Below are 24,132 nucleotides of genomic sequence, written 5' to 3'. Positions count from 1 at the left end.
GGCGCGTGGGCTTCAGTAGTTGCAGCACACAGACTCAGTCATTGCAGCTCCCTGGCTGTAGAGGACAGGTTCTGTAGTTGTGGTGCATGGGCTTAGGTGCTCCATGACATGTGGGATCTTCCTGGACCAGGGATTGAACCCGCGTCTCCTGTGTCGTCAGGTGGAGTCTTTACCACTGAGCCACCAGGGAAGCCCCAGCAGCAGCATGTTCATAAAGCTCCTTGGGTGCAGCCAGGATTAGAGCCATGGTCCTACATCATGAGAGTACCTGGGGATAGGCTCTGCAGGAAGTTAGGGGGCAGTGTAAGAACCCCGAATGCTTAAAGATGGATACAGGCTTGTCCTGAGGAAATGTCACCTCCTTTGCAATGCTGCTGAAGGCTGGCTCTGTGTGCAGAAATGAAATGTGGTCGCTAGGTTTCATAAAACATTGCCACATTATTCTGAGGATAGTTCTGCTCTGTGGCATAGCTCCATCCTGGTTAGGCTGTGTTCTCTCATGCCCAGAAAAGCTCACAGGAAAAGAACCCGCTCTGTCATAGAGTCAAGAATAGGCGTAGGAGCCTGGCACCTCTCCAGGCTCTGTGGGAAGAGGGCAGCTCTGGGCTGAAAGCTGGCAAGTCAAGCTCTTCTCTGTCTGTACACGCATTCTACCACTTGGAAGCAAAGTTAAATTCCTCTGTCCCAAGATAACCTTTTTTGAGCCTCTGGAAAATCCAGTTGTTTTAGATTTTACACTCTGATCAAATCATTTTGGCACATGTTTTGATAAATAGTATTCTTTATTGATTAACTGTAAAAAAAAAGACTTGGTTTTTTTAAAGCCTGTAATTTCTGTTGGTCCCTGGATGCTTCAAACAACCCATATTTATTTCTGAGTGTCATCACTTTTAGTTTTTTGGCTGTGCAAATCTGCTTTGCAACAGATTTTTTCTAACTAATAGTTATACTCACTCAGTATTTCACCTGGGAACATCTCCCTTTTAATCAGAAGAGGTAAAAACATCTGGATGAGTCAGAAAGAATGTCACACTTCCAAATGCTAAAAGTATATGGAATATTTCAATTATGAATTTGTACCTTTCATAGTCTTTCTTCATTGTTGACATATATATTTCATTTATTCTGGGCTGATCTGACTCTGGAAATAATTTTTCTATATAAAAGATGAATGTTCAAAGTGGCATTTGTAGTAATAAAAAAATAATAACACTTAAAGAGCACTTCCTATGTGTCAGACTGTGTTTTAATTGTTCACATGTGTCAACTCTTTTAATCCTCCATCCCTGTGCTTAAGTCATATTTTACAGATAAGAAAATGGAGGCATTCTACATATAAATAACTGAGGCAAAGAGATGAGAAATAGTAAATAAATCATCTAGATGTACACAATAGGAAAGACATGCCAATATTTTTATAGTATAAAATATTAATATTTTATATAAGAAAATCCAGAATGGTGGGTAGATTATAGAAGGAGCAATTTTCCTTCTATACAACTCTGAGAAATACCGTTGCAGGAAAACCAAACATGTTTGGGTAATTATTGTTTATTATCTGTTGTTCATTTGGAATGGAGCTGTGAATGCCATCCTTATTTGGGATGATAGGGTTTTATGGAGATCATGGGGAAAACCGATTTTGGAGTATTTCCAGAATCATGGTTTGGTATGAAAAGGGGTCTATTCTGCTGCCGTGAATACTAATGGTAGTTTATGTATTATCTATTTGAAATGTGGCAAACAACACAGTAATTTATGGAAATTACATTTGTGTCATGCTATTGCAGCTAATGGACTGTGACTGTATCTGTGTGATCTAAAATCAAGCCTGCACATCATAACCTGGTTATTTTGGCCACCTTAATAGCTGACTCAGATAATCATGTGGTTGATCCATATGACTCAGCTGAAATTGTTGACATGACCGAAAATAAACTTAAAAAGCAAACTGGTCTTTTTTGTGACCTCTTGTCTACATGGTTATTGATTTCAGCAGTTATGTAGTTAATACTGCAATAGACCTATGATCATAGAGACTTTTGGTGAATATCCACATAGAAATGGTAAAATAGTATCCACAAGCATCAGCATAGATGGAAAAAGGAGCTTCCTGGGAATCAGCATTGAATGCACTCCTCATTCTCCCCTTAAGACAGTAGTAGCTTTGACAAGAGTCTTGGAATTTCTACCACTTTCTTCCCTTGTGTGACAGTGATGCCTAAATTCTTTTACAGAGAATGTGTGCAGCGGAACTAACTGGGAAGAAGCTCTATAAAAATCTTCACATTTCTCTTTTCTCATTAGTGAAACTATAGCCATTTAAACCCACATTTCACATGGAGGCTATATAAAAAGTGACTGATGGGTCAGTCCTATCACATTTTAAAAAGGATCCATTAAAACAAGACAAGACTTTATAGTTGAGTTAGAAAGACCTGTCATTTCTCAGTATCTTTCCTTCCATTAATGCAGCTTCGAAATGCTTAACATTCATTTCAAGTAGTTTTGTTGCACAAGACAGATTTGGAGGTTAGCATAATGAAATGACTGTAAAATGCTGCACATTTAGTATTTATATAAATGTGTTAAAGGAACATATCATACCTTTTGAAGGAATGTAAGAGGAGGCATGAAGTTAATGAAAGGAAATTAGCAACAAGAGAAAAACAGACATAAAAACACTGCAAAATAATACACAATGCTCCTGTTATCTGTAATCAGAAGAAACTAGAGTTTCTGAGTTAATAATAAAATGTATTTTATGGCCTCTAAAATGATAATAAAAGTGAGCAATGTGCTGTAACCTTCATCCTGTAAGTAAATTTTGAATTCTGCACTTTACTAGCTCCACAAGATGAAGAGCTGGAACTGCAAACTGCTTCTCCTTTGCACAAACTCTTCATCATTCCTTTGCTTCCTTCTTTCTTCCAAAGTATGCGTCATTCCTACACTCCACTCAATGCTGTGTCTATGACAGATTTTTTTTTTAAATGTGCAGAATCAATCTTCTGCTCTTCTAGTCTTCTCTGATGGGAATAACTAACCATCTCCCCCAAACTGAAAACTAGGGCTTTCAGGCAGAAAAGACATGAAATAGTTGTAATAAAAAATCCTGCTATTACAATTAACTTATTATCACTCCACTACTGCTTTGAAGTGAATTTACAGTAGGATGAAGACCCTGCTCTTACATCAGTAAAGGAAAGGTTATTACTTTAAATGGGGCCCCCGAGCTCCTGTTATGTTTGATTCCATTCATTTTTTACCCTTTGTATATTTTATTCTTCTGCATATACTTTGTATTTTAAAAGAGGATCTGTATGTCAGCTAACCTGGAATGGATCCCCTGCCTGCTTCTCCAAAGGATTGATATCTTCAGATCTTAACAAGACAATAATGCTCATGGAATAATGTGTACACAGCGACCAGCTTCAAGTTAGCGTGTTCTTTCCCTTTTTCTGTTGTCATTCCCTGGGACCTTGTATTTTGAACTTGGCAGGCCCTCAGATGTCCCTGCAGCTCTAGAGAAAGTCAGCAGGGGGAGTATTTGTCTGGGAGGACTCAGACTCTGGACTGCTTAACAGTTCTATCAACGTTTTACAAAGGAAATACATTTCAGATTAAAAAAAAAATTACAACCACCTGTCAATATCAGCAAGACATTGTGGAATAATACAACCAAAATATTTGCAAGTAGTGTAATCCTTAAGGAAAGCCCGTTAGGGGTTCAAAAAGGGATGTTGTCAGTTACTTCTCATCAGAAATCAGCTATCTGGCACTGACTACAATTTCAATTGGATTCCTAAAGAGGATTAGGAACTAAAACGCAAATACAATATGAACTACTGGTATTTGTGAAGCCAGCATGGTTAAGAGCAGCCAGTTTAAAAATGATGATCGCTACCATGTATTGAGAACTTACTATAGGTCGGGCACTGCGCTTCACATTTTGTAGATGAGGGACTGAGTCTTAGCAAGATTTAGTTACTGGTCCCACGTTACACAACAACTAAACAGATTGTGAATCTGGTGAGACGAACTCCAACACCCACACACCTAATCACTATGCTCCCTCCATCTGGCTACACCCACTGGCTATCTCCCCATGCCCCAATCAAGAGGGAAGAAGGTTGAAGGCAATCTCCTCATACTTTCTTCTCCTGATTCCCCCTAGAAATTCATTCGTGTATGAATACAACCTCAGCTTATTACATTGATTACTCTCTCTATAGGTGATTCGGTCTCACCTGAATTGGTCACTCTCAACAACTGGGGTAGTTGAAAATATCAAACCTAACTGACATAGACTCTTTAAGCTTCTAGGTTTCTGTTCATAGCTATATTTGATGGCAATGGAATCATGCTGTTTTCCTGGTGATGTCTCATTGCTGATTTCCCCGTCTTTTACTTTGAGTGAACACATGTTCAGTAGCATTCTTAAATGCTCACTGCCTACTTTCTTTAACAGCCAGCTGTTTTTTTCCCCCCCTGGAAAACAGCTCTTGGGGCTGAGCATGAGGGAAAGAATGGAACAAACAGTGTACCATTAGGTCGATAGTGGGAGGCAGTGTGTGGTAGTGGAAATAATTGTACTGCTTGCTGGCTCTTAGAAACCCTATGACCTTGGCTTCCATGACATTATCTCTCCAGGCACTATTCCTTTGTCATGATGTGAGAAAAGCAGTATGAAGTGGAAAGAGCATGAGTTTTAGAACTAGAGTTGGGTTTGAATACTGGCTTTGTCATTATTTGCAGGGCTAGGCAAATTGTTTCACCTGAGCATCAACTGCACCTGAAAAATAAGTATAATGCCCACCTCGTGGTAGTGCTTTGAGGATTAGAATTCATATTATAATACAGGTAAAGTGCCCAGATGCAGAGGGAACTCAGAGAAGGTTGTTGTTCCTGGGCCCTCAGTAAACAGAAGCAGTTGGATTAATTTATCTCTGAGATTTCCTCCTGCTATGATATTTCATAATTCTACTTTAAAATGTGGTCTCTTATAATGCCTTGAATTGCTTCAATTTTGAGAAAAGCCAGAGTGTACAATGCATGCTCACATTCTGGGCTTGCTGGAAAGTTTGCATTCCAGGTATGGCCACTAAACAGAAATAAAGTATCATGCTGGCATTTGCAGCTGAAGGCAACCACGAATCTTAGAGTTCAACTATGTGATTATTGGGAATTTCTAAATCAGTTAATAAAAAAGCACCTTACAGTGGGGTTTGCTGCTATACAGTTGAGCACAAATATATAACCAGTAGCATTCTCAAGACAAGGAGAAACACATTCCCTCCTTACTTGTATGTAATAAGTATGCTAACAAGTATAACATATTATCAAGAGATTTAAAGATATAATTTCTTTTGAAGGACATAAAAGACAGTATTGAAGGAGGGAGTACTCATATGGTAGAAAATTTAGAGTTTGTAAAGGTAATAATTTATTTCTCAAAAGCACAGTAAGGATAATACTTGTTACTCTGCTGCTGCTGCTGCTAAGTCGCTTCAGTCGTGTCCGACTCTGTGCGACCCCATAGACGGCAGCCCACCAGGCTCCGCCCTCCCTGGGATTCTCCAGGCAAGAACACTGGAGTGTTCTTGTTACTCTAGACCAGTGTTATTCCCTAGGCTGTGTGCCCCCCTGCCAGGTTGAGTTGCAACCAGCAATCACAAAAAAAAAAAAAAAAAGAAACAATTGTGAATATCAGAGTGCATGGGACACTGTAAGGGTAATGTCTGGTGAAACTTGTGTTATGTGCATATATGTGTATGAGTTGTGTTGGAAAATTTATTTCTGACTGAAGGCCATGCTCAAAACATTTGAAAGCCATTGGTCTATAGGACAGTGTCTAGTGCAGAATAATAAAATTTGTACCTTGAAAAAAGTACCTGATATATTTCAGTGCCACAGAAGAGCCACAGCTAAAATTCTGCTACAAAAAAATGAAAATAAAGAATCTTTCCAGCTTATCATTTTTAGGCCATCATTTTAAGTTATTACTTAATGAGGCAATATGCATAAAAACTTCTAAAAACAAATGGCCTTTTAAGGGTCTGGTTTGAGTATGCACAGTAATATGCAGCACTCCAGTGGGGCAATCACAAATTTAGTTTTGAAAATTCACTTATAGAAACCAATAAAATCTCCAACCTTAATAAGTCTTTAGCATTGCCTCAACACAGATTACCAGTCATGTTAAAATCATTCAATTACGGGATCATCCAGAAACCCTTGTCTCTTGAAGTGAACATTTAAAAAAAATCAGACAAGAAAGAAGAATGAACTCCCAGATGGTATCACAAAATGACACACATTCTAAGCACAAAAGGAACAGGGAGTGAAATAATTTGGAAAACCTGACCAAGCAGATGGAGGGTGGCAAAAAAGAATGACTTAGACAAATGAGGCTTGACCTACACATGTTATATTAAAAAGCTGCTGAAGATGGTCACCAGTGATTTATACTGTGAAACTTCATTTAAATGAAGGCAATATGCATAAATACTTAAAAACAAATGGATAATCCATTTGTGTTCCAAGTGGATAATCTCAAAATGAAGTATAAAAACATGGTAGGTGACCTCCTGAGCCTAGTTTAAATAAAGATCCCTATTGCCAACAAAGGTCTGTCTAGCCAAGGCTATGGTTTTTCCAGTGGTCATGTATGGGTGTGAGAGTTGGACCATAAAGAAAGCTGAGCACTGAAGAATTGATGCTTTTGAACTGTGGTGTTGGAGAAGACTCTTGAGAGTCCCTTGGACTGCAAGGAGATCCAACCAGTCCATCCTAAAGGAAATCAGTCCTGACTATTCATTGGAAGGATTGATGCTGAAGCTGAAACTCCAATACTTTGGCCACCTGATGTGAAGAACTGACTCATTGGAAAGACCCTGATGCTGGGAAAGATTGAGAGCAGGAGGAGAAGGGGACGACAGAGGATGAGATGGTTGGATGGCATCACTGACTCGATGGACATGAGTTTGAGTAAACTCCTGGAGTTGGTGATGGACAGGGAGGCCTGGCGTGCTGCAGTCCATGGGGTCCCAAAGAGTTGGACACGACTGAGCGACTAAACTGAACTGAACTAATATGTTTGTATGATTGACTCTGGTCAGTATTTGGATTCATGCTCAATTTTACCAAAGCTAAAACTTTTTATTTCAGAAAAAGCTCATTTTTTTTCTGATTATATAGATGTTACATTTGCTTATAATATTTTCTGATTATGAATCCATCACCACATTTGTTTAGGTGAGTCAACACTTTAAGTGGGTGAAGTCTAGGACATTCACATTCAATATCTTCAATAGCATCACTGAGATGAAATATGCATACCACAAAATCCACCAATGTCAGTGTGCAATGAATGAATTTAGTAGATTTAGAGTTGTGCAGTCATTGCCACAATCCAGTTTGGGACCATTTCTATCACTCTGAAAAGCTCCCTTGAGGCCATTTGTGGTTAATCTCCATAGGGATGGGACTAGGGTGAGGCACGTGAGGCATTTGCCCCCCACACATTATTGAGGGAAGTGCCCAAATCTCATTAATCAACATAAATAGTATTTTACTGCAATATTTTTTTGCAAAATTAAAAAAATCAAAATTAATGCAAAAATTCATGATGAAAAAATAGCAAATTTAAAAATAAAGACTGGATCTGACCCCCGTGCTTGCTGTACTCAGCCTCACTTGCCTCACCCTAATTCTGATCCCCATTTTGATCCCTCTCTGCTCCCTCCAAGGCCCCAGAAATCATTAACGTGATTCCTGTCTCTATTGATTTGCCTATTCTGGACAAATAAATTCTATAATATGGGATAGTCAATAAATGGAATTCAAGAAATGGAATCATATGGTATGTGGCATTTTGCATCTGGCTTCTTTCATTTAGCATTATGTTTTCTAGGTTCATGTAGTAGCATGTATCAGTTTTTTTTTTTTTAGTTGCTCAATAGTTTCCCATTCCAAATGTGGCATGGATATACCATTTTGATTATCCATTCATCTGTTGACAGACATTTGGGTTTCTACCTTTTGGCTATAATAAATCAAGTTTCTATGAACATTTGTGTGTAAGTCTTTGTGGATATGTTTTCTTTTAGGTAAATAAGAATGGAATTGCTGTGTCATTTTAAGTATATGTCTAATTATAAGAGACTGCCAAACCGTTTTCCAGTCTGGCTGTAGCATTTTGGATTCACACTACTGATGGATGAGAGCTATAGTCATTCCACATCCTTGTTACCACTTAGTATTGTCTGTCTTTTTGATTATAGCCATTCTAGAGGCTATAGAGAGGTGTCTCACTGCAATTTTAATTTGTATTTCCCCATTGACTAATGATGGTGAGCATCTTTTAATGAGATTATTAACCACTTGTATGCCTTCTTTGGGAAAATGTCTATTCAAATCTTTCATCCATTTTTAGATTCAGGTTGCTTATCTTCTTTTCATTGAATTGTGAGAGATCTTTCTATATTTTGGATAAAAGTCCTTTATCTTATCACATGTGTGATTTCCTAACATTTTGTCCCACTGCGGCTTGTCTTTTCATTTTCTTAATGATGTTTTTTGAATTACAAAAAGTTTTGAATTTTGATGAAGTCAAGTTTATCAGTTCTTACAGTGGATTGTGCTTTTTGTGTTCTGAAAATTCTTTGTCCAATCCAGGGTCATGCGGATTTCCTCTTGTGTTTTCTTTTAGAAGTTTTATAGTTTTAGTGATTAAGCTTGGATAAGGTACTACAGTGAAATAGTTCTAGCCAGTCAGAGAGCAAAATGAAAAATGGAGGACCCTGAAAGAGGAAGGTAGAGTTTTAAAGAAGAGTTCTGTCTTCTTTTAAATTTTTTCTAGATTTAATCCCTGGACAAGTGAGAAAATGTTTTAGCTCAATTAGGAAACGATGCTTGTTTGATCCGATCGAGATTTAGAGTTAGCTTTATCTGAATAATATCAATATTAGCTGGCAATGTTGCCTTTATCCACAGTTCAAATGTTTGCTTTAATAAGTATGAATAGATGATGCCATAGAAATGCACGAAAGACATTCAAAGCGACAGTGATAACACACTTCATGGATGAAAACAAACAAAATGGCTTGATGATAATTTGTCATTGGATGGAATGTTAAAGAAATCTGGACTTGAATGAATACCAGATGTACATGAATGGATCATGGCCATAAAATGCAAGGAGGCATTGGGTATGGCATGGAAACAAACCTTGGAGAAATATCACATCCTTGCTGCATAAAGGCACCCAAGGAAAACCAAAGACTGTTAAATATTCCAAATTCATTTGGAGGATCAGGAGGGCTTTGTGGGTCACGAGGTTCCTCATTGTTGTCTTCCAAGTGCCATTCATAAGGGCTGAATCTGCTGACGAGGAAAAGAACTACGCTGACTCCAATGTAAGCAAAGACAATGCACATCCAGATTTCGTAAGCCAAGGGATCCAGAAACGAGAATACGCCTGGCTTGGATTTCTGAGGCTTCTTTATCATGATGGAGATACCCAGGCTCATAAATGGCTTTGAGAAATCTATGACTTCTTCACGGACCAGCGTTATAGTGAGTGGAGCGACAGCTATATCAGCCCTCTGGAAAAAAACACACACACATTTTTTTTTTTTTTACTATTAGAGACAATATTTCCATTAGTCATTTGCCACTTAATATACCTTTTTGGTAAAAATATAAAGTATGAAGTCACCACAACCAACTGATTTGTCAATCCTTTGGTTAGACAAGTAGTAGCATTCAGTGGGTCCTAAAATACTTGATGGAAAGGACACTTTGTCCTCTGAGACATATTGACTTAGGACAACTGATTCCATTTTTTTTCCTAAATTTTTTTTTTTTGCTACTTTGCACCTCAACTTGTACTATCCTGTTCTATATCACTGTTTCATTTTTATATTCTTATTTTAATGTTCATGTTCTTATGTCTTATCTCCCTTACCTGACTGGAAATTCTTGTGGGAAAAGCATAATAGTCTATACTTTTTATATGTGCCTCCCTCCTCACCATGGGGTACCACACAGGACCATAGTACTCAGTTTAATACTTGAGTGTTTGCCATTATTCTTGTTGGTTTGAGAGTATATCTATAAAAACATTGTCCTTTAAAGACAGGAATTCAATCTCCTATTTTTGTATTCATCACTGCAAAACATCCTAAAGAAATTGTAGATGCATAAAAAATAAGCTGTTGATTATTGACTATGAAATATGCAAACATGAAAGAATTCTGCATGGGCAGAGCAGTTATTAGAATACATATTAATTTATAGAGTAAGTCATCATTTCTAGTGATAAATATCAGTGTAATACTCACATGTACTGGAGCAGTAAAATAAATGTGTCAGGAGCACACTGCATAATTAGCTCAGGCAAAGGCAGACAATGTTTTTATATTAGTCCCATGAAAATAGGCACTAAGAACTTTTACACTTATTTGTCTTCCACCATAGTTCCCTTACGTCAGTAGTAGGTTTTAGTCTGGAGCCAGGCCTTAACATGCATAGTTAGAAAAATGCTTCTAACTAAGAAAAGGCTTTGACTGGTATATCAGGTATAAAGTGAAAACACCAATTTTGATGATAGTTTTTTCTATGTTAAATAGTTATGCATTAATATCCCTACCTTTAGGGGATGAAGGATGAAATCTGAGACAGGGTGTATCTTTTAAAAAATGATGTTTTACTGCTGTGATGTACACATGGTGACTCAAACTCATTAAGAAACTCTCCTTAATTAATTGAAGGGGAAAGTCAGTATTAAACAGCCAGCTAACATGGGTTCAGTGCTTACTCTGTGTGAGGCGCTGTGCTAAGCCCCTTATGCATATTTAATTCTCATAGCAGCCCTGAGGTTGGTACAAGATCCTTCCCATGTTAGAGAAGGAGGAAGTGAGGCACTCAGAAGCTGGGATTGAACTCTGGTCTTCAGATGCCAAAACTCACTCTTTTAACCACCACAATATTCTAATTGCAGAGATACTTGCAGATTTGTATTATATATTAATTTACATACAATAATCAACCTCAGCCAATGACTCTTGGGTTCATTCCAGTGCATATCTGAGTGCCTATTCTGTACCAAGCACTATTCCAGGTGCTAGGGGTGAAGCAGTAAGCAAGACAGACAAAACCTGCTGCAGAATGTATGCATTTACTGAAGCCAATAGCCTGCTGACCAAACTAACCTTGACGGCTGAGTACCATCTCAAATTCAACATTTCTAAACTTAAATCCATTATCTATCACTGTAATGGTGATTCTTCTTTAAGTCTGTGAATGATGCTTATTCCACACATTTCCCAGTCCCTAATCCTTACCAGTCCTGCCCTCTCTGTAGATGATCTTGCCTCTTCCTTTACGGAGAAGATGGAAGCCATCTGATACAAGTTCTATCACTTCAGTGTCTTTCTTCTCCTCCTCGACCTATTGTTGTATCTTTTTCCATCCCTTCTCTCATCCCAATCACACAAGAAATAAACTTTCTTTCTAAGATTTAATCAACATCTTCCTTGCATCTCATACTCTTCTCTCTTAAAACTCAGCTCTGTTTATTCTCTTTTACTATTTTTTCCTTCTCAATCTATTCCAGTGGTTTTCAATGTTTGATTCCCCAGACTAGCCGCATCTGAGTCACTTGGGAACTTGGTAGATATACAATTCTCAGGCCCCACCCTATGTTTATGACACAAGAGACCTGGGTAGGTGGGTGGGAGGGCGGGGCCTCAGGTGGCCTGCCAGGTGATCCTAATGCTTGATGTAATTTGAAAACCATTGACAGATCCTATTCACTTATTGATTACCTCATACTCGGGTAATTCTGTTTACTGGCCAAAGAAAGGAAACAAAAACCACTTATTTTGATCCTACTTCCCTTTTAACCATATGACATCACTCCCTATTACCACCAAACTTCTTGAAAAGGTCACCTTTACTATCTCTTGATTTTAACAGTTTCCCTTATTAAACACCTGTGCTTGAACTTCCACCGCCCCCCAGCCCCCTAATTTAGTGAAATTGCTTCTTGAACTATATCTCAAAGACCTTTCTGTAAACGATTCATATGACACCACTGGTCTTTGGCACTGTTGACCCTCTTGACTCTCTGATACTGAAGACTATGAGTTCTCTTCCTACCTTTCTGAAAATTCATTTTCTGTCTTTTCTTCCTAGTTCTCTCTCAATCAGGGTGTACCTTTGTGCCCCCAGAGTCTATCATAGGCCCTGGCTTGGGAGATAATTAATGAAGGTTTGTGGAATAAGCAAGACTCTTTTAAGGTTCTGTTCCTCCCTTTCCTCCTTCAGTATAATTGCACATGGCTTTACTCGTCCCTCATTGCAGCTAACTCCTGAATCACCAGTTCCACATTTCTAACTGGAGGAGAGCCAAACACAGATTTTTATCTATTTCACTCTTTCTGCCTGGGGCCAAACCAGTCATAGAAACAAAAGCAACTGAAGAGGATAGTATTGGCTAGAAAGCTAGTGGGAATTTTTGGCCTGGAAAGAGCTTTCTCATGCCAAGAGAATTTACAGCTAAAACCACCTTCTATTCCTGCCAATGTATTTCTACCTCCTGCTAAGAACATGCAAATGCCCCACTAGTATCATATCCTATTTGGTCTCATTTGATTTAATTATTTCATTTAACTAATTTTTGATCTTTAAAGTCAAAATCCTGGGTAGTTCTAAGAGAAATGGCCATTTTTTGTTGTTGTTGTTGTTTTGGAAGGAAGAACTAAGGGACATTTTTGTGAGAAAATCACTCTGGATTGAAATTAGGGGAATTGGGTTCTGTTTCAAGCAGGTCAAGAAAGGATTTTGAGAATCTTGTCACCCTTTAAGAGAACAAAACCTAACTCAGTAACTGAAACACCCACTAGATGATAAGCACAGCTAAAAGCCAACAAGATAAGGCTAGATAAAGTGGGGCTTCTTGTCTGGCTCCCAGGAATGTGCAGCAGAAAGAACAGATTCCCAAAGAAAGTCATTTTTAGTTTGAAGTACTTTTGAAGTTGATGTGGGTTTGATCCCTTGGTGGGGAAGATCCCCTGGAGGAGGATATGGCAACCCACTCCAGTATTCTTGCCTGGGAAATCCCATGGACAGAGAGAGGAGCCTGGTGCACTATAGTCCATGTGGTCTCAAAGAGTCAGACATGACTGAGGACACACACACACACACACACACACACATACACTTTTGAAGTCACATGAGACCACAGGGAGAACCTGCTCCCCTCAGGCACTTGCCTTTTCTCTTCAGCCTGGCTTTTCTACCTTTACTGAATTGTTTATTTCTAAGGAGCCTTTTCAGAGGTAGCAGAGTTTGTTTGTTTATTTTTTGAGGATGCTTCTTCAACAAAGAACAATATTAAATCTGTGCTCAGTTAAGCCTCACTGATGTGGGCGACATGGCTTCAAAACGAGGATTAACCATGCTGAACCTTAAAAAAGACCTATACAGGGACTTCCCTAGTGGTCCAGTGGTTAAGAATCGGCCTTCCAATGCAGGGGACGTGGGTTCGATTTCTGGTCAGGGAAGTAAGATCTCACACGTGAAGGGGTAGCTAAGCCCATGTGATGTGACTACTGAGGCCACATGCTCTGGAGAGAAGCCCATGCACCACAGTGAAGATCCTGCATGCCACAACTAAGACCCAACACAGCCAAAAACAAAAAAAAAATTAAAGGAAAAGGCCTTTACAGGCAGAAATAGTAATAGAAAAGGGGCAAGCAAAGCATGTGGAAGAAAGCTTAACCAGTAGAGGAGAAGGGAGCTGCTGATCAAGCCTCAGGACAACCTACTTGGTGGGAGACCCAGCAAACCCTCCCATGTCTTGTATGCTTGGTGAGAACAACTCAGCAGCAGGACCATCATATCAGCTCATGGCCAGCCCTGGAGAAGCCCTTGACCCCTGTCTCCCTTACTCCATATGAAAAGACTCTTGTGATGGCTGCTTGTTTCAGAGCTCCAGGCCTGCTTGGCATGTCTGTGGAGCAATCAACATGCTGATTACAGGAAATGGGGAGAAGCAGGTAACCAGCTAGTGTCAGAAAAGACACATTCAGCTCTCCTGGGACACGCATATGAGTGGCAAAGCCATTTTCAAGGCAACTTAAAGATTTAGGAGGCTATCATGAATGAAAAAGTGAAAAAGGCAACTCCCCAAATAGCATTCCTTTCCTGGTCTCTGTTCCTTCGGAAAGCCAGCTGTAACTAGGAGAGTGTTAAGAATTCTCCATCGGGCTAGGGAGCCCTTGAAATTTGGATGCAGTAGTGAAGTATTGAGTTGGCCAAAAAAGTTCAGGTTTCCCATAAGAACTTACGAAAGTATGGACTTTCTGGCCACTCCAACACCTCACTTGGGGTGTGCTGAATCAGTCCAGCATCCTTTTGTCCTCAAGCCTCTGCCTGTGCTAGTAACGGCAGTCAGCAGGCCATTTTCAGAAACCTAGGTGGGTAAGTAGGTGGTGTGAGAGAGCTCCGGCTGATAGACAAAAACCAGCCAATGGAAAGGGCTCAGAGTGAGAGTTTGCTTGCTCTTGGCTACTTAAAGGATTTTAATCAAGCGGCTTACGAGTAGCTGTGTGGGCTCAGTAAACATACCAAATTAGGTTTGATTTTGTTTTTTACTCACCAGTGGCAAACCCAGAGCAACTGCATTATTGGAGGGGATTTAGCTTGAGGGGATTTATAATCCTTTTCATAGGTGGGTTGCCAAAGTCATAAATTTCATAAAACTTAAAACCTAACAAACTCATATACATATGGCAGATGATGCATTTAAGAGTCTGACAGGTTGAAGACAGAAATGACACTTGGTTTAAATGTCATTTAAAACATTTTTTTTTAGCTGAAAGGCTTATGTTATAGCTTAATCATCTGAAGATCTGATACAAAACTTGTGACACACCTGGAGACTATGCATAAGCAGGAGCTTGTCAGCTTTTAAAGCATTTGCTGAAAGCAAGCAGGGGAGAGAGATGAGAGGTACAGGGTAGGCGATGCATTGGCGTGTAGTACATAAGATATTATACATCACTGAGAAGAGGCAGATGTGACCTGGCCCCTCATCCCTGTATCAGCCGTAAGGTTCTAGTCTTTGGCAGACAGGTTGTTTGGAAAGTTTAAATGTGTCAGAGAAAGGAGGGGGACAGAATCAAGCTAAACAATAGAAATATAATTGCTGCCTGTTGGGGGCCAGGACTGAAACGGCTGTATTGACTGTACTCAATGGGATATTTACTGTCTGCAGTTGTTGCGATCTGGAGAAAAGGATGAGGTCTATTTAAATCTCTGCAACAACAAGCAGGGTCACAACAGGATCTCCTCGTTTCTTTATCCAGAACAGACGTCCCGATCTGGATCTCTTGGTTGGGGCTCCTTGTCCTTGGGGAGCTCAGAGGGTTAAAAACAAAGTGAAGATAAAGGAGTGTCCCTGGAGCTGGGTAAAGGCCACATGAGACTAAATCTGGTTGGAAATATTTCCCCACCCCATCTGCACAGAATGACACACTTCCATGCGTCATTAGTGCTCCTTCCTCGAGTTCACAGGCCTCATCTGAAGGATAGGGGGGCTTTGATCAAACCATCAGCCCTCCTGCCAAAGCCTGGTGTAATCACTTGAAGAACAGACGAGAATACTTGGCATGTGTTACTTTACCCTTGCTTCTCTGCCTTTTAGCTGGAAGGACAGATCGACTTTCTGTCTTTCTTAATGGAAAATGAATCTATCTTAGGATAGTGACAACCTCAGAGATAATTTCTCCTAGGGAGAGAAATGTCAGTGTGAACAGCATCTATAAAATTGCCATTCGTCCTGGGAGGGTGAAGGAGTCTGACGATACTCAGGGGAAGTGACCTGGAATCACCTGTCGTCCACCCCATCTCCATCCCCAAGCTCTCTCTGCTCTCTTGTAAGCCAGAGGTGCCAACAGGAGCAATATTTTGTCTGGCCTTTCCTTTCCTTAGTTTTTAAGTGCTGGGAACATAAGGAACATGGCAGCTGCCCGTTGGGATGTGTCATTTTGTCAGTTAGGACCTCAATTTCCTTCTAGCCCTTGTCCTGACTCTCTTTTTGTATTAGAGCATATCTCCTCTCAAAGGGCAGAAACCCTCAGCTGCCTACCTGGGCTTTCAAATATTTCAAGTGATAAGTAGAGGTGTGTATTACATTATCCTGGTGGCTACAGATAAATAGGATGAGTATCTCAGATGGAAAAGCTCATAATTCACCTACATGGTAAGCCCCTTGAAGGCAGGTGGGATTATCTTGCCATAAGCAGACACACTTAGTAAACTGAGTCAGTGTGATTCAGTGGACAGCAGTGGACCACGAGTCATGAAACCCGAGTTATAGTCTAAGCTCTGCCGTGCTGTGTGGTTTTGTGACCTCATCACAATCCCCACTATTCCTGTCATTCCTGTCCTATATCAGGCCTTGGTTTCCTGGTTTATCCAATGGGCAGTTCTAATGTTCAGTCCTGGCTGGTGTCCACATTTCTGTGTAAAATGAATGAGAAAGTAGGCTAAAGGATATCTAAGAGCCCTGCTAGCAACACATGCTATTTAGGAGCCATGCAAACTTGCAGTCTATAGGCCACAATTGAGCTAGGGACAATTGCCGTGTGGTGATGTTACAGACATCCAGCTCAAAATCAAAACTTCTAAAAGCAGGAGGAGAGTTTCAAGTCCATAATGTTCTGAAGAGCTTATATAATGGGGGCACATTGTGTCCTACTGACGCTTGTTTCAAAAATAGCCTTCTTAGTGATACAGGGTGGCCCAAACTTCAACCTTGACTTGATTTTCTTTAGAGTGGGGAAAAAAAACCACTTAAGATTCATCCGAAAAGAGGCTGATTGGCCTCTTTCTTCTTTAACAAGTTTAATTCACTTTGACTCTTTCTTGAGACTTCATGGCAGATACTGAAATCTCCTTTGCAAAGCTTTTTTTCATCTCGCCTTCATTTTTTTTCCTACTCTGATCTGTTTGTCATACTAGAAGTCTAAGAGAAAATGCCCTAGAGATAAAGCAGGGTCTATCTGTGTAGTTTGTGTTATTTCAAGGAATACTTTCACGTTCTCCATCCTTTTGCTTATTAAGCACTCAGGGAAGTCACCGAGGAGGGGTGTGTATGTTTCTGTCATTCTTTTTCTTAAGCAACTTACAAACTATAAGAGACCAGGCCTGCCAGAAATGAGTGCCTGTTTTCACTTTTTTCCATTTCTATCATTGATCAAGAAGTTGTAAACTTCTCAAGGCTGAAAGATGAAAACTTCTAAATGAAGGGGAAGACACACTCAGCTTAAGTCACCCTCTCTCACTGAGAGCTCTCACTCTAAGTATGAGAAGAACATCCATTTTTCATAGCCACACGCCTTAGAGGAAAGTGGAACTTGGCAGTCCACTTATATATAAGTTGGTCTGCAGTCAGTTCCTGGGAATCACCTTGCATTATAATCCCAGGAAGCACCAGACACTTGTTCTAGGTTAGGGGATGGAGGAAGACATTTCTTAAGAGCCTTCCCTGGCTCTTGCTTTTATCTTGAGTAGAAAGCACTAGATGAAAAAAACATGGGTAGGCTCCTCCAGGAGAATTTTTACCTAGTCAGCAGTCGAGAGCTGGTTCCTGAATTACTAAACCAATAAGGAACTCACTAATTCTCAAGCTTCCTCACTCACACATACACAAATTGGAAAGAGGAAGAGAATGTGGAGATTAAATGGGTGCCGTAGAGAGCACATGTCTGAGGAGAAAGCAAAGTGCACGGAAAAACTGATCTTTGAACAATGTCAGGAAATCAGCCTTGCTCCACGTGGCTGTGTTAAATGTCCCGTACAATGCCAGGAGGGCACTGAGCTATGTACAGTGCAGGACGGGCTTTCTATTGAGACAGTAGAGAGCTCTGGCAATTGAGCCCTGATGGGCTGGTAGAGTCCATGCCAGTTACTCTGCCCTAGTAGAAACAGACCCTAAATTCCTTGCCAGGCTTCTGTGGCCAAACACTCTCCCCCCTGAGAATGGTTAAGGAACCAAGGGCCTTTGCAATACCTTTCAACTATCTTTTAGGATGCGATGAGTCTGCAACATGTTGACTGTTAGGCAGTAGAGGGTGATGCTTAAAGAACACAAACTTCATAGTCAGAGACCTTGGTTCAAATCACTGTGTTAGTACAAGCTGTTTTGTCTTGGCTTCAATTTGTTTCATCTGTATAATGATGTCAATAATATTTTGAGGGTTAAGTTACATAATGCTCGTAAAGCATTTGGCACAACGTTTGGCGGTCAGTAAATATGCAACAAATGGTAGCTGATAATAATAATAAAACTGTTATAGGTTTACCTCTCACCATGAACTCCATTTAGTGAATATTGACTGGGCATTATTACATGCCAGGCAGTGATTCATTAAAGCAAAAACTGAGCATCTCTTATGTACTAGGCAATGTGCTAAGGAGCAGGGGAGAGGTGTGAGCAGGACAGGTCCTCTTGGAGCCTGAGTGTTGGGCAGATGAGGGGCAGGAAACAGAAGACTTGATCACCAACTTGTAAAGTAAGAAGAGATGGTTCAGGGTTTCCTTCTCAGGGTCTTCAGGAAGCCTAACGAGTGCTCTGTGCCTTCCTCGTAGGCCTTAGAAGTTCTTCTTTCTCATAACTGGATTCGCTTGCATCTTATCTGCAGTTCGGCCCTGCCCCAGTTCCCAGGACCAGCCTGGACCCAAGACCAGAGACAATTGGCTCCAGTCCTCCCAGCTAGGGGGGCTAAGGTTCAGATTGCCTTGCCGCTGGTCTGACTGGAGGATGGTGCCCTAGTTTTGTTGCTTGAGGTCCAATCTCATTTTAAGCCTTAATTCCCTTTTCGGGCCCTTATTTTTAGAAATGAGCTTTGGCCTTTGTGCTTGTTCCTGAGGACCTGTTCCAAAAACTTATCTAGTGACCCCGGTGCTATCTTCCAATTGGAGAACTACACCTTATTATTGCTGCTGATTTCGGTCTCTAGTGCTGGAGTCCTTATCCTAAACTTCAGTCCAATAGCTCACTTGTACATTTGCTTCTTGCCAGATTCTTCTCAAATGTCTACCCCCTAAATTCCTCTGCTTCCCCTAACCTGTTGTCTAGACAGGGACCGGTCATTGCAAGTAATCCTTGTCTATTAGAACTAAACCTCTGGCAGCACTTGGCTTAGTTTTCTAGTGACGAGGTCATCCAGTGGGTGGTTCTTACGCCCAGTTTCACTTATTTCCATATGCCTCACTGCATGGCCCAAGATCTGTCATTCCCAATCAGAGACCTTTTCAAGTCAAGCCCCTGAGAAACTCTGAAAATACTACTGCACCTCCTTTAAAAAGCCCTAACAGTATAATTCTTCTGTACTTCACCCATGGACAAGCCCTTGCCAGAGCCATTTTGTTCATTCATGAATTCATTCATAACATATTCATTGGACTTCCATTATGTGTCAAGCCATGGGATATTGAAATGAACCAGATATGGCTTCTGTCTTCAAGGAGTTCATAGTCTAGTTGGGACAGCTGAACTCATAATACAGATTCAAAAGTTCTATGTGTTCTAAGTCGCTTCTGTCATGTCTGACTCTTTGCAACCCTATGGACTGTATAGCCTGCCAGGCTCCTCCATCTATGGGATTCTCCAGGCAAGAATACTGGAGTGGGTTGTCATGCCCTCCTCCAGAGGATCTTCCCAACCCAGGAATCGAACTCCGTCTCTACTGTCTCCTGCATTAGCAGGCAGGTTCTTTACCACTAGCGTCACCTGGGAAGCCCAGTACTATAAAGAAGCAAAAAGCAGGGGCAGCTAACCATACCGAAGATGGGTAAGTGGGATTAGGGAAGCCTTCCTGAAAGAGTTGACATCTCTGAATTCTGAAGAACTGGAGGTGGCAGTAGCCAGCTGAAGAGAGGTGAAGGTACTCTCAGGCCTGCCTTCAGGGAACAATGCATATTTTGCTATAGCTGGGAGATTGAGTGTGAAGGAGGAAGAGGACCAGATGAAGCCAGAGAGGTAGGTAGGGGCCGGAAGACAAACTGCCTTCTTTGCCATGCTAAGGAATTTGAATTTTTTCCTGATTTCTAAAGTGAGAAGTCACAATAATGCAGATTTGATTGGCCAGGGTAAGAGCAGAGGCAGGCAAGCCAAGTAAAGACTGTCAAATGGTAAGAACCATAACTAAGATGATGACGATGGGACTGGGAAGTATATCTGGATTTGACAGCCAGGAGAGTAGAAAAGAAAGGACATGGTGACTGGCTGGATATGAGGGGAGTAATGAGGAAAGATAATCTGCTTGTTTAGGCAACTAAGTGGGTGGTGATTCTGCTGCCTGAGACAGGAAACACACAAGGCACAGATATTCAGTAGAGGGAAGGCTGTACTTAATGTTGCCAAATAAAGTTCCCCAATTCTTCTTTCCTTTTAGTAAAATAAACCTGTCGCCCAAAGGATGCTATTGACAAGCTATCTTTACAGAATTCAACTGTAGAATGAAATGTTTTGCGTACAGGCCATATGAAGATGATACAAGCATTGCACTTGAAAATTAAATTCATCTATCTTGGTTAGTTGGAAGGCATAGAAGTAAATGAAACCAGAGTGGAAAAAACTTACCCCATAGACGAGTTCCCCAACCATGCCATTCCATATCTTAGTCTCCGGATCCCTTGCACCATATTTCCCATCACCGACAATGGACAATTTGTATTTGATCCTTACATGTTTGGCTATTTCATAGGCTAAATCTACACAATAGCCTTCATATCGCTCATTTCCTTCCAGTTGCTCATGGTTCTTCTTATACATTACATATGGTGATTCCTTTGGGACCAGAAGAAAGATCAATGGGTTACTCCTATACATTTTTCTAAGAGATAATAAATGTAATAATGAAGTTTTGTTTCCCTGTGGCTATTGAGGTTTGGCTTGTTAAGAGAGCTTTTAAAAATGTTTGCTTAATAAGCAGAAGAGCCTCGATCAACCATTCATGGGGGCACATATTCCTTGGAGTCCTTAATCAATGATTTAAAGAAGTAGAGAAGGATGTAAGTCCTTTTTGAGGGTTTGAGAGAAGAATCAGTTTCCACCTAGAGAGTCTTTGATTTAGTCAAATTGGACAGAGGTATTTCCCACAGTTACATGAAGGTGAACTGCCTTTGATTTCTTGGGATTTACCATGTCAGAACTGCAGCCAGCCCTGGCAAGCCCTAGGGAAGCACTGTGATCTTTGTGAGGTCAGGGTCTGTAGCTTATTCATTTTTATATCCTCAGGGCCTAGAACAGTACCTAGCCCAAAGTGAGTATTTGATTTGTATGCTTAAATGAAAGGTAAACTTTAGCTGAATCGCCATTCAGTTAATCACAATTTCAGACCTAGTGGAATACTCATTTTCAATCTGGGTTTGGACTTCATTCAGAAATGAAACATTTTTAGAAAAACATTTCAAAATAAAATATTATTTCAAATCTCAATAGTGCTTTAAATTTTTCAGAAAAGCTTTACACGGTGACTATTGCCTTGAAACATCTTATGACATGAGTAGGAGACTATTATTATGCCTATTCCACAAGTTAAAAAATAATACAACTTGAGGCTCAGAGAAGTTGCGATTTGTACCATTAAACTCAGGTTACTGACAAGCCTAATATTAGAGCTCTGACCTGCTCTTTCCTTTTGTCTCCCCCACAATGAAGTATTCAATTTCAGGTCTAAATGAAGCATCAGTCCATGGTATAGGGTATTTAAGAGGATTATTATTGTTTAGTTGCTAAGTCATATCTGACTCTTTGCAACTCTATGGACTGTAGCCCACCAGGTTCCTCTGTCCATTGGATTTCCCAGGAAAGAATACTGGGGTGGGTTGCCATTTCCTTCTCCAGGGAATCTTCCCAACCCAGGAATCAAACTCGAGTGTCCTGCATTGGCAGGCAGATTCTTTACCACTGAGCCACCTAGGAAGCCCTTGTTTAAGAGGATAATGACATCTAAGACTGTTGTAAATTCCCTATTCTTAGTCTTTTTAAAAATGACATTCTTTCGTCATCATGGCAAGATATTTCAAAAGCTGACATGTTGAAAGTTTCCACTGTTTGAACTTGAGGTCTTTCCTCCTGGCTGAATACTGCCTTTCAGAAAACAGAAGTCTTGTTGTACAGAAAGCCCACCTAGTTCTCCATACTTACCAGAATGGTAGTGACGACTATGGTCCGGTTCTCTGCAGATGCACTGTCGTTGCTGATCTGCTGATCCGAGAAAGGCACAAACCTTTCATATTCATTCCAGTAGCCAGCCTGGAAAGAGCAGACATTTGACCTGGTTGCCTATTTTTCACTCAAAAAGTGCTGCCTGAAATTCGAATGCTCTTGTGGAATGAAAGTTTTTTTTAGTTGCTTGAGCTTTATAAGGATTGAGGTCCTCTCTCCCTGTGTCTTGCCACCCCCACCAGGACCACAACACTGACACACACACAAAGTGTGCTCGTTCCTTCATCCTGGGGCTTCCCATCCCTGCTTTGCTTTTACTGATACTTGGTAAAATAAGTCAGCCTACTGTAGAATAATCAGGCTTTTTGATTCTTTAAACTCAGCAGAAGAATCCTTTTCTTAGGACTGTAGGAAATCTGGGGCGTGGGGGGTGGGGTGGGGTGAGAAACCACCAGTTGAGTATCCTGTAGAAGTGGTACAAGATATTTTATGTTCTAAGGTTTTATCAAGTGAAAACTAAATTCCCACCTCATGACTATTAGTATGACAGAAGCAAATTGGTTATTACGAAATTTAGCTGTAGAGAAAGGTACTTTGTTCAGAGTCCTTTTGGTAGGTGAGTTGGCAAAATGGAGAGATTACCTACTTTCTAACTCTTTTGCTAAAATCATGTGTATCTTGGCAGCGTCTGTTTAAAGCAGCGGTCCCCAACATTTTTGGTACCAGAGACTGGTTTCACGAATGACAATTTTTCCATGGAGCGGGGGGAAGGGGATGGTTTAAGGATGATCTGCGTGCATTACATTTATTCTGCACTTTATTTCTATTATTGTTACATCAGCTCCCCCTCAGATCATCAGACATTAGATCCTGGAGGTTGGGGGCCCCTGGTTTAAATAACATGCTAAAAAATTTGTAATTCCTTCCTGTATTGTAGGAAGCTGTGAATAACTCTAGAGTCTACTGCTTTTAAAGAACCAGCCTCAGAGGGAAATAGTCCTTTTACAGTGTGTAGATGGAAAACTTTGATTACAAGACAGCTCTGCATTGTCACTACACTATTCACTGAATGGAAAGGCAAACAGGATGTGTGGGAATTTGCTCTGGGTGTGTTTCCTAACACGTATTTTCCTGCTTCTGAGGGCTATCACTTTCTGAGAGATTTTTCACTGGGATATCTGTTTGGGTTACTTACTTTCCGAGAGCCAGTGACTTTCATTTCATACACATCAATGGTATAATTTGTCCTCCGTCCATAAGTGTCAAATTGTATGTTTCCAGTCATTCCTTGTACTTGCACCTTGTAGAAAGGGGAAAATGTAAAATTTTTAAATAGCACCACAATATTGCCTTCTAAGTTCTTTGCAATGAGGTCTATGGACAGATCTTGGAATATTAGAGAACGTTTATCTCGAACCAATGAGCTATATCCACCAGATCAGGTCTGCACAGATCTCCATTTTCTCCCCAGTATTTTGTAAGTATGGCTTTTAATGAAGCTCTGAGTGGTGTGACAGGCAGTTTCTTTTTTATTAGAGTCTAGTTGCCTTACAATGTGTTAGTTTCTGCTGTATAGCAAAGTGAGTCAGTTATCCATATATATCCCTTCTTGTTGCATTTCCTTCCCATATAGCTCACCACAGAGCATTGAGTAGAGGTCCCTGTGCCATACAGTAGGTTCTCATTTGGTATCTATTTTATACATAGTATCAATAGTATATATATGTCAATCCCAATCTCCTAATTCACCCCACCATCACCCCTTTCCCCCTTGGTCTCCATATATTTGTTCTCTACATCTGTGTCTTAATTTCTGCTTCACAAATAAGATCATCCAAATCATTTTTCTTGATTCCACATATATGTTAATATATGATACTGAA

At 40.4% G+C, this 24,132-nt stretch overlaps 1 protein-coding gene across 6 annotated transcripts in view; it reads right to left on the bottom strand.

Moving 5' to 3' along the window:
- GRIA3 (glutamate ionotropic receptor AMPA type subunit 3) overlaps positions 1-24,132 on the bottom strand; it is a 292,905-nt gene that overhangs the window by 64,367 nt on the left and 204,406 nt on the right. For all 6 annotated transcript variants that reach the window (XR_006340168.1, XM_043897856.1, XM_043897857.1 and 3 more), the window contains 4 exons: positions 23,445-23,549; positions 22,229-22,336; positions 20,660-20,866; positions 9,232-9,608 (listed from right to left, as the gene is read on the bottom strand). Coding sequence is in view for 5 of the 6 variants with exons in the window: in XM_043897856.1 (XP_043753791.1) it covers positions 9,232-9,608; positions 20,660-20,866; positions 22,229-22,336; positions 23,445-23,549 (797 nt within the window). In the remaining variant the exon portion in view is untranslated. The remainder of the gene's footprint in view (positions 1-9,231; positions 9,609-20,659; positions 20,867-22,228; positions 22,337-23,444; positions 23,550-24,132) is intronic.

This window comes from Cervus elaphus, chromosome X (genome assembly GCF_910594005.1).
Source record: "Cervus elaphus chromosome X, mCerEla1.1, whole genome shotgun sequence".
Classification (NCBI taxonomy): domain Eukaryota; kingdom Metazoa; phylum Chordata; class Mammalia; order Artiodactyla; family Cervidae; genus Cervus; species Cervus elaphus.
The sequence above is the reverse complement of the archived record's forward strand: the minus strand, read 5'-3'. Positions and strand labels throughout refer to the sequence as shown.